Source organism: Phyllostomus hastatus, unplaced genomic scaffold (genome assembly GCF_019186645.2).
Source record: "Phyllostomus hastatus isolate PE091 unplaced genomic scaffold, TTU_PhHast_1.1 phas_scaffold_93, whole genome shotgun sequence".
Classification (NCBI taxonomy): domain Eukaryota; kingdom Metazoa; phylum Chordata; class Mammalia; order Chiroptera; family Phyllostomidae; genus Phyllostomus; species Phyllostomus hastatus.
Window position 1 is genome coordinate 23,042,069 of NW_025334042.1, and position 13,306 is coordinate 23,055,374.

General features: G+C 39.5%; 1 protein-coding gene across 1 annotated transcript; it reads left to right on the forward strand.

Moving 5' to 3' along the window:
- Positions 1–324: 324 nt before the first annotated feature.
- LOC123812626 (olfactory receptor 8S1-like) lies at positions 325–1,242 on the forward strand. Its single transcript, XM_045829404.1, has one exon. The coding sequence runs from the start codon at positions 325–327 to the stop codon at positions 1,240–1,242; it is 918 nt and encodes a 305-aa protein (XP_045685360.1).
- The last annotated feature ends 12,064 nt before the right edge of the window (positions 1,243–13,306 follow it).

The following is a 13,306-nucleotide window of genomic DNA, read 5'->3' on the forward strand; positions in this document are numbered from 1 at the left end:
TTTTGAGTGGGCAAGAAACTTTGTGAGAGGAGAAGGTTAAAACACTGGAATATTAAACATAAGAAGAGGCTTCAACCCCGACTGGTGTGGTTCAGTTGGTTGGGCGTTGTCCTGTAAAGTGAAATGTCATGGGTCAGGGCACAGGCCTGGGTTGTGGGTTCTGTCCCCGGAAGGGACATCTATGAGAGGCAGCTGATCAATGATTCTCTCTCACATCAATATTTCTCTTCCTCTCTCTAAAAATAACTAAATAAAATATTTTTAAAAAAAAGAAGAGGCTTCATCCAATTTACGTCTGACATTCCGAAGAACATATTGAAGGCAATGAGGAACCACAGTGTTGTCTCTGAGTTCATCCTCTCGGGGCTCTCTTCTGACCCCCAGATCCAACCTCTGCTCTTTGTGCTCTTCCTTGGTATTTACCTCCTGACCATGATGGGGAACCTGATGCTGCTGCTGCTGATCAGGGTTGATTCTCATCTTCACATCCCCATGTACTTTTTCCTGGGACATCTGTCCTTCCTGGATCTCTGCCACTCCTCTGTCACCGTGCCCAAGCTGTTGGAGAACCTCCTGTCTGAGAAGAAAACTATTTCAGTGGAGGGCTGCCTGGCTCAGGTGTTCTTTGTGTTTTTCACGGGGGGCACTGAATCCTGCCTACTCGCTGTGATGGCCTATGACCGCTATGTTGCCATTAGCTCTCCCCTGCTCTATGGCCAGGTGATGAACAGGCAGCGGTGTGTGGGGCTGGCTTGGGGCTCATGGGGCTTGGCTTTTCTGGACGCTCTCATCAATATCCTTGTAGCTCTCAGTTTAGACTTCTGTGAGGCTAACAATATCCACCACTACTGCTGTGAGCTGTCCTCTCTCTACCCTTTGTCCTGCTCTGACATGACAGCAAGCTTTACTGCCCTGCTCTGTTCTAGCATTGTGCATTTCTTTGGAAATTTTCTCCTGGTAGTTTTCTCCTATGTTCGGATTTTGTCCGCCATCCTGAGCATCAGCTCTACCACAAGCAGAGGGAAGGCCTTCTCCACCTGCTCTTCCCACCTCACAGCAGTGGTCTTATTTTATGGTTCAGGATTACTCCGCTATCTCATGCCACATTCAGAACCCACTCGAGAGTTAATCTTCTCCTTGCAGTACAGTGTGGTCACCCCCATGCTGAATCCTCTCATCTACAGCCTGAAGAACAAGGAGGTGAAGGCAGCTCTGAAAAGGATGTTGAGAAAATGTTCCTAGAGTTTCAAATTATAGACTACCACATCAGAATGATTAGGAACCTGGGTAGAATTGCAATGAACAGTGCCTGCATATTGAGAATTCTCTGATGTCAGGATCTGCAAGATACCTTATGGATTTTCTTTTCTTTCTTTCTTTTTAACCCTCACCTGAGGAACTGATAGATTACTTCCTGTACTCTCCCAGACTGGAGATTAGACCTGAAACCTTTTGGTATACTGGATGATGGCTCCAACCTACTGAGCCTCTCAGCCAGGGCCTTAGAGCTTTCCTAAAAATACTCACACAGAAGTGGAGTTATTTTTCCTGGAATGATACCAGCTCAGTCCTAGTCTGAGGAAGGTGGGTGGATGAACCTCTTTTTTGTCCAGCAATTTTTCTTATAAAAATGTTTAACTTATTACACACAGTATGGTAGAAATTATTATTACCCTCGGTCTATCTTTACCATTCTCCTAGTAATTAAACTCCACTTGCTCTATATGGTTCCATAGAGACTGTTAATCATGGCGTCCCCAAGTCCTCCCCTTCCCCTGCTCTCTATTCACCCATTCCTGGAACAGGAATGGGTCCATGGTCAATGTCAGGGCACTCTGTAAGGAATTTCAGTCTTGAGGAGTGATTCAGAGAGGCAGAGGTCTTTGCAGTACTCTGACAGCCTATCCCAGTGGCCCTGCTTATAACATCACTAGCGTTATCCCAGATTGTCTTTTCAAAGCAGATTTATAAACATGAATTCTAATAAGAACACATGAGTAGGTATTTGCATCACATCAGGGACTGAGCTCAGCACCTTACATACATTATCCTATTTAAATATCACAAGTGTTTTAAGTAAATGCTTTAGTTATTCTTATTTTAAGATGAGGAACTGACTCAGAGAGGTAACTGATGGGGATGGAAATAGATCCAGACAGAATGGATCTACCCATCCACATGGATAATAGACTTACCCCTGCCTAAGTCTATTTTCTTTACCACTGGGACAAACTGGCTCTCCCCTTGATGTTGTGGGCTATGCTTGACCCAGTTCATGAATTTCCTTTTTAATGCTTTATTACTGTTGTTGTCTTAATTTATTTTGTTTAAGTCAGTCAAAATTAGATTCTGTCATTTACAAGGAAAAGACCTAAAAGATACATATTGGTGCCACCATGGAATGGCAGGTAGAGACATTAAAGGACAATGGGGATATTTGGAATCATTTGTTGAACCGATGCATGTCAAATAGAGACCACAAATAACATATTTGGTTATCCTGCTTCAAACCATTTACCTTATGGCCAAAAATCCCTGGCTGTGAGGGGGCCCCATGACAAGAGAAGACTCCCTAGCTCATGCATACTGCTAGACAAGCAGCCCAGTGGTACTGCAGAAATGGCAGAACATGACAGCGTCAATAGCAGAGCAAATGCTGCACAGGGCCTGTGGCAACTCCAGAAAGAAACCAACAGAATTTCAGCAAAGGTCCCTTACACCGTGCAACATGATTGGAGAATTAGTGAGAAAGAGATTTTGGAGAGAGATGTGTAGATTAAAATTATCATGGTCAAACATCAGTAAATGACTGATTTACTGTGGTACATTTACACAATGGAACACTTCACAGCAGAAAGAAAGAAGGAGCTCCTACCCTTCACAACAGCATGGATGGAACTGGAGAGCATTATGCTAAGTGAAATAAGCCAGACGGTGAAAGACAAATACTATATAACCTCACATATAAGTGGAACCTAATCAACAAAACAAACAAGCAAGCAAAATATAACCAAAGACATTGAAATAAAGAACAAACTGACAGTAACCAGAGGGGGATAACAGGAGAAAGAAGGGGAAGGGTCATCAAGAGGCAAGTATAAAGGACCCATGGACAAAGCCAAAGCAGGGAAGGATTAAGGGTAATAGGTGGGGGTGGGGCAGGGGAAAGTGGTGGCAGAAAAATGGAGACAACTGTACTTGAACAACAATAAAATTTTTTAAAATTATTTCTTTTTGCAATTACATTTTGGTTTCTGCTTATTTACAAACTGCCAGCTGTCACCGTCCAGCAGCAGAGACTATAAACTCAAAGAGATCAAAGACATTTTTTTTGTGACTTCGCTACATTTTTAAGAAAATTAAAATAGTTTCAAACATGCTTGCTGCACAATAAGTAAATTTTCAATGTGTTAATTATGGGCAAAGAAATGAGAGTATATCTAGGATAGAGTTCCACCAGGAGGACCTCACTGCCAAAGCAGTCTGAAGTAACTATACAAGTAGAATAGTCTCCCATGGGAGTGCATTTGTCTTCCTTCTTCGCGAGGCTAGTTCTGGTCCATGGACGCACAGCATGGCCGTGGCTGGGCGAGGCGGTGCTGATGCAAGGGCTCAACAAGATCTTCATGCTTGGAGGCTGTTCTGCTGTTGTCACTGGTGAAATTTATTTTGATAAAGGTCATACACAGCTTTCGTTAAATATATTCCAGATATGTTCCAGTTTTTATTTCTATAGTGAATTAAAAATTTGATTACCTTTATTATGTGGGAATGCTGTGGTCCTGTGTGCACTGATCCTGTATCTGCCAGCTTTGCTGAACTCCCTTCCTGGTTCTAGTGCTTGTTCATAGATTGTATAGGATTTTTACATTGTTTTGGTTATTTCATCTTAAATAAAAGGAAATAACTTATTTTTCTATGCAATTTTTTATATATTTCATACTTCAAAGTGGATTCAGTGGCCAGGACCCCCAGTACAAACATCTTTTGTATTAGGACTAATGAAAAAGCTTCTCATGTTTGAGCATTAAGGATAGTATTTGTTCTGGTTTTGATCAATACCTTTGAGTTAGTAAATGAGTTCCCTTCTAACCATATTTTTCTAAGAATTGGTGTAAAATTTTGTCAAATATATTTTCTATTCAATTGAGTACCAGGGCATGTCTGTCACATAATAAGCATGCAATAAATACTTGTTGAATGAAAATTAATTAATTGAAGTAGTCATGCGACTTTTGTTCTTTGGTTTTTTAAATAATCAATCGTATCAGTAGGTGTTCTGGTGTTGGAGAGTTGTTGCATTCCTGAAATCACCCCACCTAGATAAAGCAGTGAAAATGAAATTAACTTTCATAGTATTTAACTTAAGAGCTTCCTATTTATGTTTATAAGTGAGATTGTGTAATTTTTTTCTTGCATTCATCTGGTCTTTTCTTTTTAACAGCCTTAATGAAATTATATTTCACACATCACAAAGTTCACCTATTCAATCTGTCCAGTGCCGTGGTCTCCAGCACATTTGCAGAGTTGTGTGACCATCACCACAACTCAGTCTCAAAACACTTCATCTTCTCATACCTGTGCGCCGTCGCACTCCAAACCCTCCCTCACGCAATCACTAGTCTATTTTTTTCCCATATAGATTTGTCTGTTTTAGACATCTGATGCTGGCATCAATAGTACGTTTTCTTTCATCCTTGTATATCCTTAAAATATTTTCATTAAAAGGGGGTTATCATTTCCTTGAAGATTTTATAAAACTCATTTCTAAAATTTTGAGGACTTCTTGTGTATTTGTTGCTGTGGAGGAAAACTTTTGATTGCCAATTTAATTCGTTTAATGATTAGTGGTATATTTGGGTTTGATATTTGTTTGTGAATCAATTTTAGTAATTTGTAATGTTTCCCTATTATTCATTGAATGTATTCAACTTCACTGATATTTTGTTACTTATAATATTCTAATATTTGTTCAATGTTTTTCAGCACTGATTTAATTTCAAGCATACAGCCAAGTTGAAAGAATCCTACAGTGAATATTCATATAATCACATCTAAATATTACTATTAACATTTGGTATGTGTGTCTTATCAACTACATGTCCATCTATCCATTCACCAATTACCTTTTTTAATGCATTTCAAAAGAGTTACAGACATCAGTACACTTCACTCTAAATACTTCAACATGCATATCATTAACTAGAGTTCAAAATTTAATAATAGTGTCTTCACCTTTGCTTTTGTGGTAAAATTTACATGCTTAATACTAACAGCGTCATTCAGTGAATTTTGATAAATGTAAATTGCTGTGTAACTCAAATGCCTATTCAGATACAGAGCATTACCACCATCCAAGCAAACTATTTGGGTTGACCAAAAAGTTCATTTGTTTTTTTCTTGATGATAGCTCTAGTAGTACTTAGTTGTCTTTAACTGCACTCAAAATGATTTTGTTAGACTGTGTTGTGACAGCTGTCATACCAGCATGCATTAAAAAACTTTTATCAAAGTTGGTGAATTTTTGTGTAGCCATTTTAATTTTGAAGATGGAAGAAAATATGTAACATTTTCAGTATATTATGCTTTGTTATTTTGAGAAAGGTAAAAACACAACTGAAATATAGGAAAAGATTAGTGCAGTGTGTGGAGAAGGTGCTGTGACTGATTGAATGTTTCAAAAGTGGTTTGTCAAATTTCATGCTGGACATTTCTCACTGGACGATGCTCCATGCTTGGGTAGACCAGTTGAACTGGACAGCGATCAAATCAAGATATTAAGTAAGAATCCATCATGTTTTTGAGATTCGTTTGTGTCGTACCATGTATCAGTAATTTCTCTCCGTTATTGTTTAGTAATATATCATTGCATGAATGTATCTCCATTTCTTTATCCATTCTATCAGACTGCTTCCAGTTTGGCACTATTATGAATAAAGCTACAATGAACATCCTTATAAAAGCCTTTTTGTGCATAATTATTTTCATTTCTTTTGGGGAATCTCTGGTATTGAAATTATTGGGTTGGTCATAAGTATGTATAAGTTTTATAAGAAACTGTCAGATATTTCTCCAAAGGGGTCATATCATTCTATAGTTCTACCAACCCCAGTGTTTGCAAATTCTGGCTCCTTTACATCTCCCCAACATTTGGTTTGGTCAGCCTTTTTAATTTTTTTTCCATTTTTGTGAATGTCTGGGGAAATATCCATGTCATTTTAGTTGGCATTTCCCTGATAACTAATGATCTTGAATATTATTTCAAACATTTAGTAGTCACTCATACTTTCATTTTATAAAGTATTTGTTCAAGACTTTTGCTCATTTGTAAATTGAATATTTTCAAATAAGTAGTATGAGATTCAATGGGCAAAAACTACAAGTGTTGCCCTTATGATGGGGAACAAGACAGGAATGTTTGCTTTCACCTCTCTTAATTCAACATAGTACTAGAAGTCCTAGCTACAACAATCAGACAAGAAGAAGAAATAAGGAGCATCTAAATTAGAAAGGAAGAAGAGAAACTCTTTATTTGCAGATGACTTGATACTGTACATACAGAACCCCAAGGATTCCATCAAGAAACTATTAGAACTGGTTAACTTCCAGCCAAGATGGAGGCATAGGTGGTTGCACTATACCTCCTCACACAACCAAAACTAAGGACAATAAGAATTTACAAACAAAAAACAACTAGAACAGAGAGAAATGAACCAAACGGAAGTCTGAATACCACACATCCAGACCAGTAAGGAGGGGCGGAGTCGGAGGCCTACGGAGAGGGGTCGAGGGTTCCCGGCAGGAAAAATCGGTGGCTGGCAGATGTGGGTGCGCAGGGCGCAGACCGCAGTTGGCGGACCCCAGAAGCGCAGGGGCAGCTGACAGACCGGTGGCAGACCCTGGGTGTGGGAGGCAACAAGCAGACCCAGTGAGGCGTGCAAGGCAGCTGGCTGTCCGCAGCCTCACATTTGCATGCAGACAAACTAAGCGAAAAAACGGGCAGCGACACAGACCGCACAACCCAGGGACCTAGTGCTGGGAAACAAAGCCTAAAGGCACCAACTGAAAACACCTGTGGAAGTTGAGGCCAGGATTTCTCTCAGCCTCACAGGAGGCTCCTTGGGGAAACTCACAGAGTCCGAGAAAGTACACAAACCCACCCGCCTGGGAGCCAGCACCAGAAGGGCCCAATTTGCTTGTGGGAAGCAGGAAAGGGGACTGAAGTCCTAGAGAGAGTGGAGCAGGCACCATTGTTCCCTCTCGGACCCTGCCCCCATATACAACACTACAACCCAACGACTGAGGTGCCCCGCCCTGGTGAACACCTAAGGCTCTGACCCTCATTCATAACAGGCAGAACCAGACCAAAGGAAAAAAATAAAATAAAATAAAAGAGATGGCTCAAACAGAGTTAAAAGCCCCAGAACCAGTTTTTTTAAGCGACCGAGAAATAGCTAACCTATCAGAGGCACAGTTCAAAGCACTGGTCAGGATGCTCACAGAATTGGTGGACTTTGGTCATAAACTAGATGAACAAATGCAGACTACAATAAGAGAAATGAAGGAAAATGCACAGGGAAACAATAGTGATGGAAAGAAAACTGGGTTTCAAATCAATGGAAGGGACCAGAAGGAAAAAAGAAACAACCAAACAGAAAAGAATGAAGAAACAAGAATTCAAAAAAATGAGGGGAGGCTTAGGCACCTGCAGGACATCTTTAAATGTTCCAACATCTGAATTATAGGGGTACCAGAAGGGGAAGAGGAAAAGCAACAAATGGAAAAGTTATTTGAACAAATAATAAAGGAGAACTTCCCCAATATGGCAAAGGAAATAGACTTCCAGGAAGTCCAGGAAGCTCAGAGAGTCCCAAAGAAGTTGGACCCAAGGAGGAACACGCCAAGGTACATCGTAATTACATTAGCCAAGGTAAAAATGAAGGAGAGAATTCTAGAAGTAGCAAGAGATAAGGGGACAGTTACCTACAAAGGAGTTCCCATAAGACTGTCAGCTGATTTCTCAAAAGAGATCTTGCAGGCAAGAAGGGGCTGGAAAGAAGTATTCCAAGTCATGAAAGGCAAGGACCTACATCCAAGATTGCTCTATCTAGCAAAGCTTTCATTTAGAAGGCTTCAATGGAAGGACAGATAAAGTGCTTCTCAGATAAGGCCAAGTTAAAGGAGTTCATCATCACCAAGCCCTTATTATATGAGATGTTAAAGGGACTTATCTAAGGAAAAGAAGATAAAAAATATGAACAGTAAAAAACGACATCAAACTCACAGTTAGTAACAACCATACCTAAAACAAAAGCAAACTAAGCAAACAACTAGAACAGGAATAGAACCACGGAAATGGAGATCACATGGAGGGTTAGCAACAGGGAAGTGAGAGGAGGAGAGAGGGTGAAAAGATACAGAGAATAAGTAGCATGGACAATAGGTAGAAAATAGACAGGGGGAGGGCAGGAATATCGTGGGAAATGTAGAAGGTAAAGAACTTATGACACATGGACATGAACTAGAGGGGGGAATGTAGGTGGGAGGGAGTGGGCAGGGTGGAGTGGAATGAAGGGGGAAAATGGGACAACTGTAATAGCATAATGAATAAAATAAGGCCATACTATACTATAAGGCTATAGTAATGAAAACAGCATGGTACTGGCATAAAAACAGACACATACATCAATGGAAGCTAACAGAGAGCCCAGAAATAAACCCACACCTTGCTTCCTCTGTCAAATTAATATTCAACAGAGGAAGCAAACACATACAATGGGCTAAAGATAGTTTATTCAATAAATGGTGTTGGAAAAATTGGACAGATAAGTGCAGAAAAATGAAACTAGATTACCTTCTTATACCACACACAAGAATAAATTCAAAATGGATCAAAGACTTAAATGTTAGACCCAAAACTATAAAAATCTTAGAAGAAAACATAGGCAGTGAAATCTAAGATACTGCTTGTAGCAATATTTTATTGGATATATTTCCCCAGGCAAAGGAAATAAGAAAGAAAATAAACAAATGGGACTACATTAAGCTAAAAAGTTTTTGTAAAGCAAAGGAAATCATCAACAAAATAAAAAGACAACCCACAGAATAAGAGAAAATATTCACCAATACATCTGATAAGGGGTTAATATCCAAAATGTATAAAGTACTTACAAAACTCAACACCAAAAAAACCAAACAACTTAATTAGAACATGGGAAAGGGACCTGAATAGCTAATTCTCCAAAGAGGATATATACATGAAAAGATGCTCAATATCACTAATCATCAGAGAAATGAAAATTAAAACAATGAGATACCATCTCACACCTGTCAGAATGGCTATCATCAATATAAATCAACAAACAAGTGCTGGTGGGAACATGGAGGAAGGGAAACCCTTTTGCACTGCTGGTGGGAATGCAAATTCGTGCAGCCACTGTGGAAAGTAGTATGGAAATACCTCAAAAAATTAAATATGAATCTGTCTTTTGATCTGATGATCCCACTTCTGGGAATATATCTGAAGGAATCCAAAACACTAGTTCAAAAGAACATAAGCACCCCTATGTTCATTGCAGCATTATTTACAATCACCAAGATATGGAAGCAGCCCAAGTGTCCATCAGTAGATAAGTGGATAAAACAACTATGGGGCACTTACACAATGGAATACTACCCAGCTGTAAAAAAAGAAGAAAGTTTTACCCTTTGTGACAGTATGGCTGGACCTGGAGAACATTATGCTAAGTGAAATAAGCCATCAGAGAAAGACAAATACCATATGATTTCACTCATATGTGGAATCTAATGAAAAAACTGAACTAACAAGCAAAATAGAGGCAGATTCATAATAGAGAGCAGGCTGACAGCTAAGGGGGGAGGGTAGGGAGTAGAGGGATGGAGCAAAAAGGAAAAAGAACTCATGGATGGACAACAGTGTGGTGATTGCTGGGGGTATGGAGGTATAAAGGGACTAAATAGTAATGAAAAAATTACAATAAAGATTAAATTTTAAAAAGTAAAAAGTAAAACCAAAAAATAAGTAGTATGAGTTTTTACATATCTTGGTATCAGTCATTGTCAAGTCTGTTTTGTAAATACTTTCTCTCAGCTTGTGGTTTTCATGTATTCTTTTTTTATTTTTATTTTTACATTTCCTTCACCAGATTGGGAAAGTTTTTCTTCATTGTTTTTTCAAATAGGTTTTCAATTTCTTGCTCTTCCTTAAAGAATCTTAAAAGCAGCAAGAGAAAAGCAGATAGTCACTTACAAAGGAGTTCCCATAAGACTGTCAGCTGATTTCTCAAAAGAAACTTTGCTGGCTAGAAGGGATTGGCAAGAAATATTCAAAGTCATGAAAAGCAGGGACCTATAGCCAAGATTGCTCTACCCAACAAAGCTACCATTTAGAATTAAAGGGCAGATAAAGAGCTTAGCAGACAAGAAAAAACTAAAGAAGTTCATCATCATCAAACTATTATTATATGAAATGTTAAAGGAACTTTTTTTAAAAAAAAGATCAAAACTATAAACAATAAAATGGCAAAAATACATATCTAGCAACAATTGAATCTAAAAAACAAACAAAGCAAACAAGAACAGAGGCAGAATCATGGAGATGGAGAGTGTTTTGATGGTTGCCAGATGGGATGGGTGTGTGGGGAAATAGGTGAAGAGGTGAGGGGATTAAGAAGTACAAATAGGTAGTTACAGAATAGACACAGGGATATAAAGTGTAGTATATGAAATGGAGTAGCCTAAGAACTTACACATATAACCCATGGACATGAACAACAGTGGGAGAATTGCCTGAAGAAGTGGGGAGCTGGGTGGAGGGGGCACAGGGGGAAAAATCAGGACTACTGTAATAGCATAATAAATAGAACATATTTTTATAAAGAATTTATATGCATGACCCATGGACATGAACTAAGGAGTGGGTTGCTGGAGGGAATGAGGGGTACTGGGTAGAAGAGGGCAAAGAGGGAAAATTGGGACAATTGTAATAGCATGGTCAATAAAATATATTTTAAAAAACAGTAAAAAAAGGAAGTTCTTCCATATGTCTATGAATTTTTTTCTAAATATTATACATTTTATAAGAAAAATGACAGTTTGTGATTACACCATTTCCAGGCTTAGTGTAACATGATATTTCACAAGTGCTGTTTTGACCCAGTTTGGATGTCATCACTAAAACTCTCAGTTTCCCTTTGCTGGCAATATGTCAACCCCAAAGCCCAGCTACTTTCTTTATCAGGCTCTAACACTCCTGGGTTACGATGTACACATACCCAGCTGCCAGAGGCCCCAGATACCTACACCCAAGGACAGCCTCTTCTTCCTTAGACCTACTGAATTGCTTAAAATACCCAACCTCCAGGAAGCCTGTGAAACCTAGCTGACTTCATTCTAGCTAACTCCATTCTGTTGGCCACACCTAAGTGCCTCCTGCAGTTCCAGCTGTACTGCTACCCTGTCCTTGGGTGCATCTCCCTGCTTGTCCCTGCCTGACAGCTTTCTCTGGCTTGGAGCTGTAAGTAACAAGAGAGTTCTGCCTTTCATCTGTCTGTTTTTGAGTTGTGTTCCACCATCAAAAAAATCTTTAAATCTTATAAAACATCTGGTCTTACCCTGATTACACCACCAGCTGTCACAGGCAGCTGCCTGTGCTCAGTCCACTATTTTCACTGATCCAAATGATTTCTGCCAAGCAATGCCCACTGCCAACAGCTTGCCTTTGAATAGTGCCTCACAAGTTTTACACCATATGTCCATATTTTTACTTAATTTAGCTCTCACAGCTGCTTTTCAGGAAAAGAAGAGTGACATTAATACCAATTTGATGGGTGAGGTTAAAGCTCTGATCCATCACCCAGAGGCACAGACAGAATTAAAAAACCAACTCTTTTAGTTCTTACTTTAGTGCTATTTCTAGCATAACTTTGTGCCCACTATTTAATCCAGCGGTGTTTTAATTAAAATTTTCCTGCTTAAAGAGTACACAAGAAACTATTACAAGAAACATCTTGTAAGGTTTCTCCTTCCCTCGCTCTCAATATCAAGGACAGTAGGATTTAAGCATAAGCCACAGGACTTCTTAAGGCTTGACACCACCACCATACATTGCCACACATGATTTCAGGGACTCTCAGAGCTCTGGCACTTTTAGAAAGATAGCCACTCTAGCCTTAACTCAGTCCACAACAGGATTGAAAGAAGATCCACAGAGCTCAGCACACTTCTAGTGAGATCATCATTCTACAACACACACACCTCATCTACACAAGCCCAACTGACCTTTACACCTGACCTCACTACTGACTAGCTGACTAAGTGACCAGTTCCAAGAAGGCTATGATTAGAAATGATTATCCACCTCCCCCTGAGAATACTAATTCCAGCATGACCTATATCTCTGCTTACAAAACTCACCACAAGAATCCTTGGCCTCCAGATGATCCTTCATCATAAAGATTTTTACCCTATTATAGTCCTCTATATTGCCTAGTTAGAAATAAACTCTAACCCTCAAAACAACTTCTAACTCCTTCCACTGAGATCTATGGGACTCAGGGTCTGTCATTAACACAATCCCCTTGCTATAGACTGAATGTTTGTGTTCTTGCACCCCTTTTCCCTGCCAAATTCACGTGTTGAAACCTAACCCTCAAAGTAAAGGCCTTCGGAAGTGGGGCCTTCAGGAGGTGATCAAATCTTGAAGGCAAAACCCTCAGGAATGGGATTAGTGCCCTCAGTAAAAGAGATTCCAGAGAGCTCCCTCACCCCTTCCACCATGTGAGGACACAGTGAGAAGAAAGCAGGTTCTCATTAGACACTGAATCTGTCAGCACCTTGATCTTAGAGTTCTTAGAACTGTGAGAACCAAATGTTCATTGTTTATACGACACCCAGTCTATGGTATTGCATTACAGCAGCCCGAACAAACTAAGACAGTCCTATATCCTGCAACCTCCTTTGATAGGTGTTTCTTTCACCCCTTTATCTAACTGAAACCTGGCTACCCCTTGAGGACCAAGCACACTTCCCTTGCAGTTCTCTCTAGCGACTTGCCTTGCGGTCCTTCGGCTCACTCCATTCCAACCAATCAGTCTACCTCCCTGAGACTAAGGAATACAGTTTCTCTTACAACTGACATACCAATGCTTTCCAAACATTAAATTGCAACCCATTAGTGTGTAATAAATAGAATACTTTAAAAATAAAGTAATAAAATAGAAAACAACAGCATATACTGCATGTAGTTAAGGTGTATATTGTTTCAGGAAAGTCTTTTTCTATTATA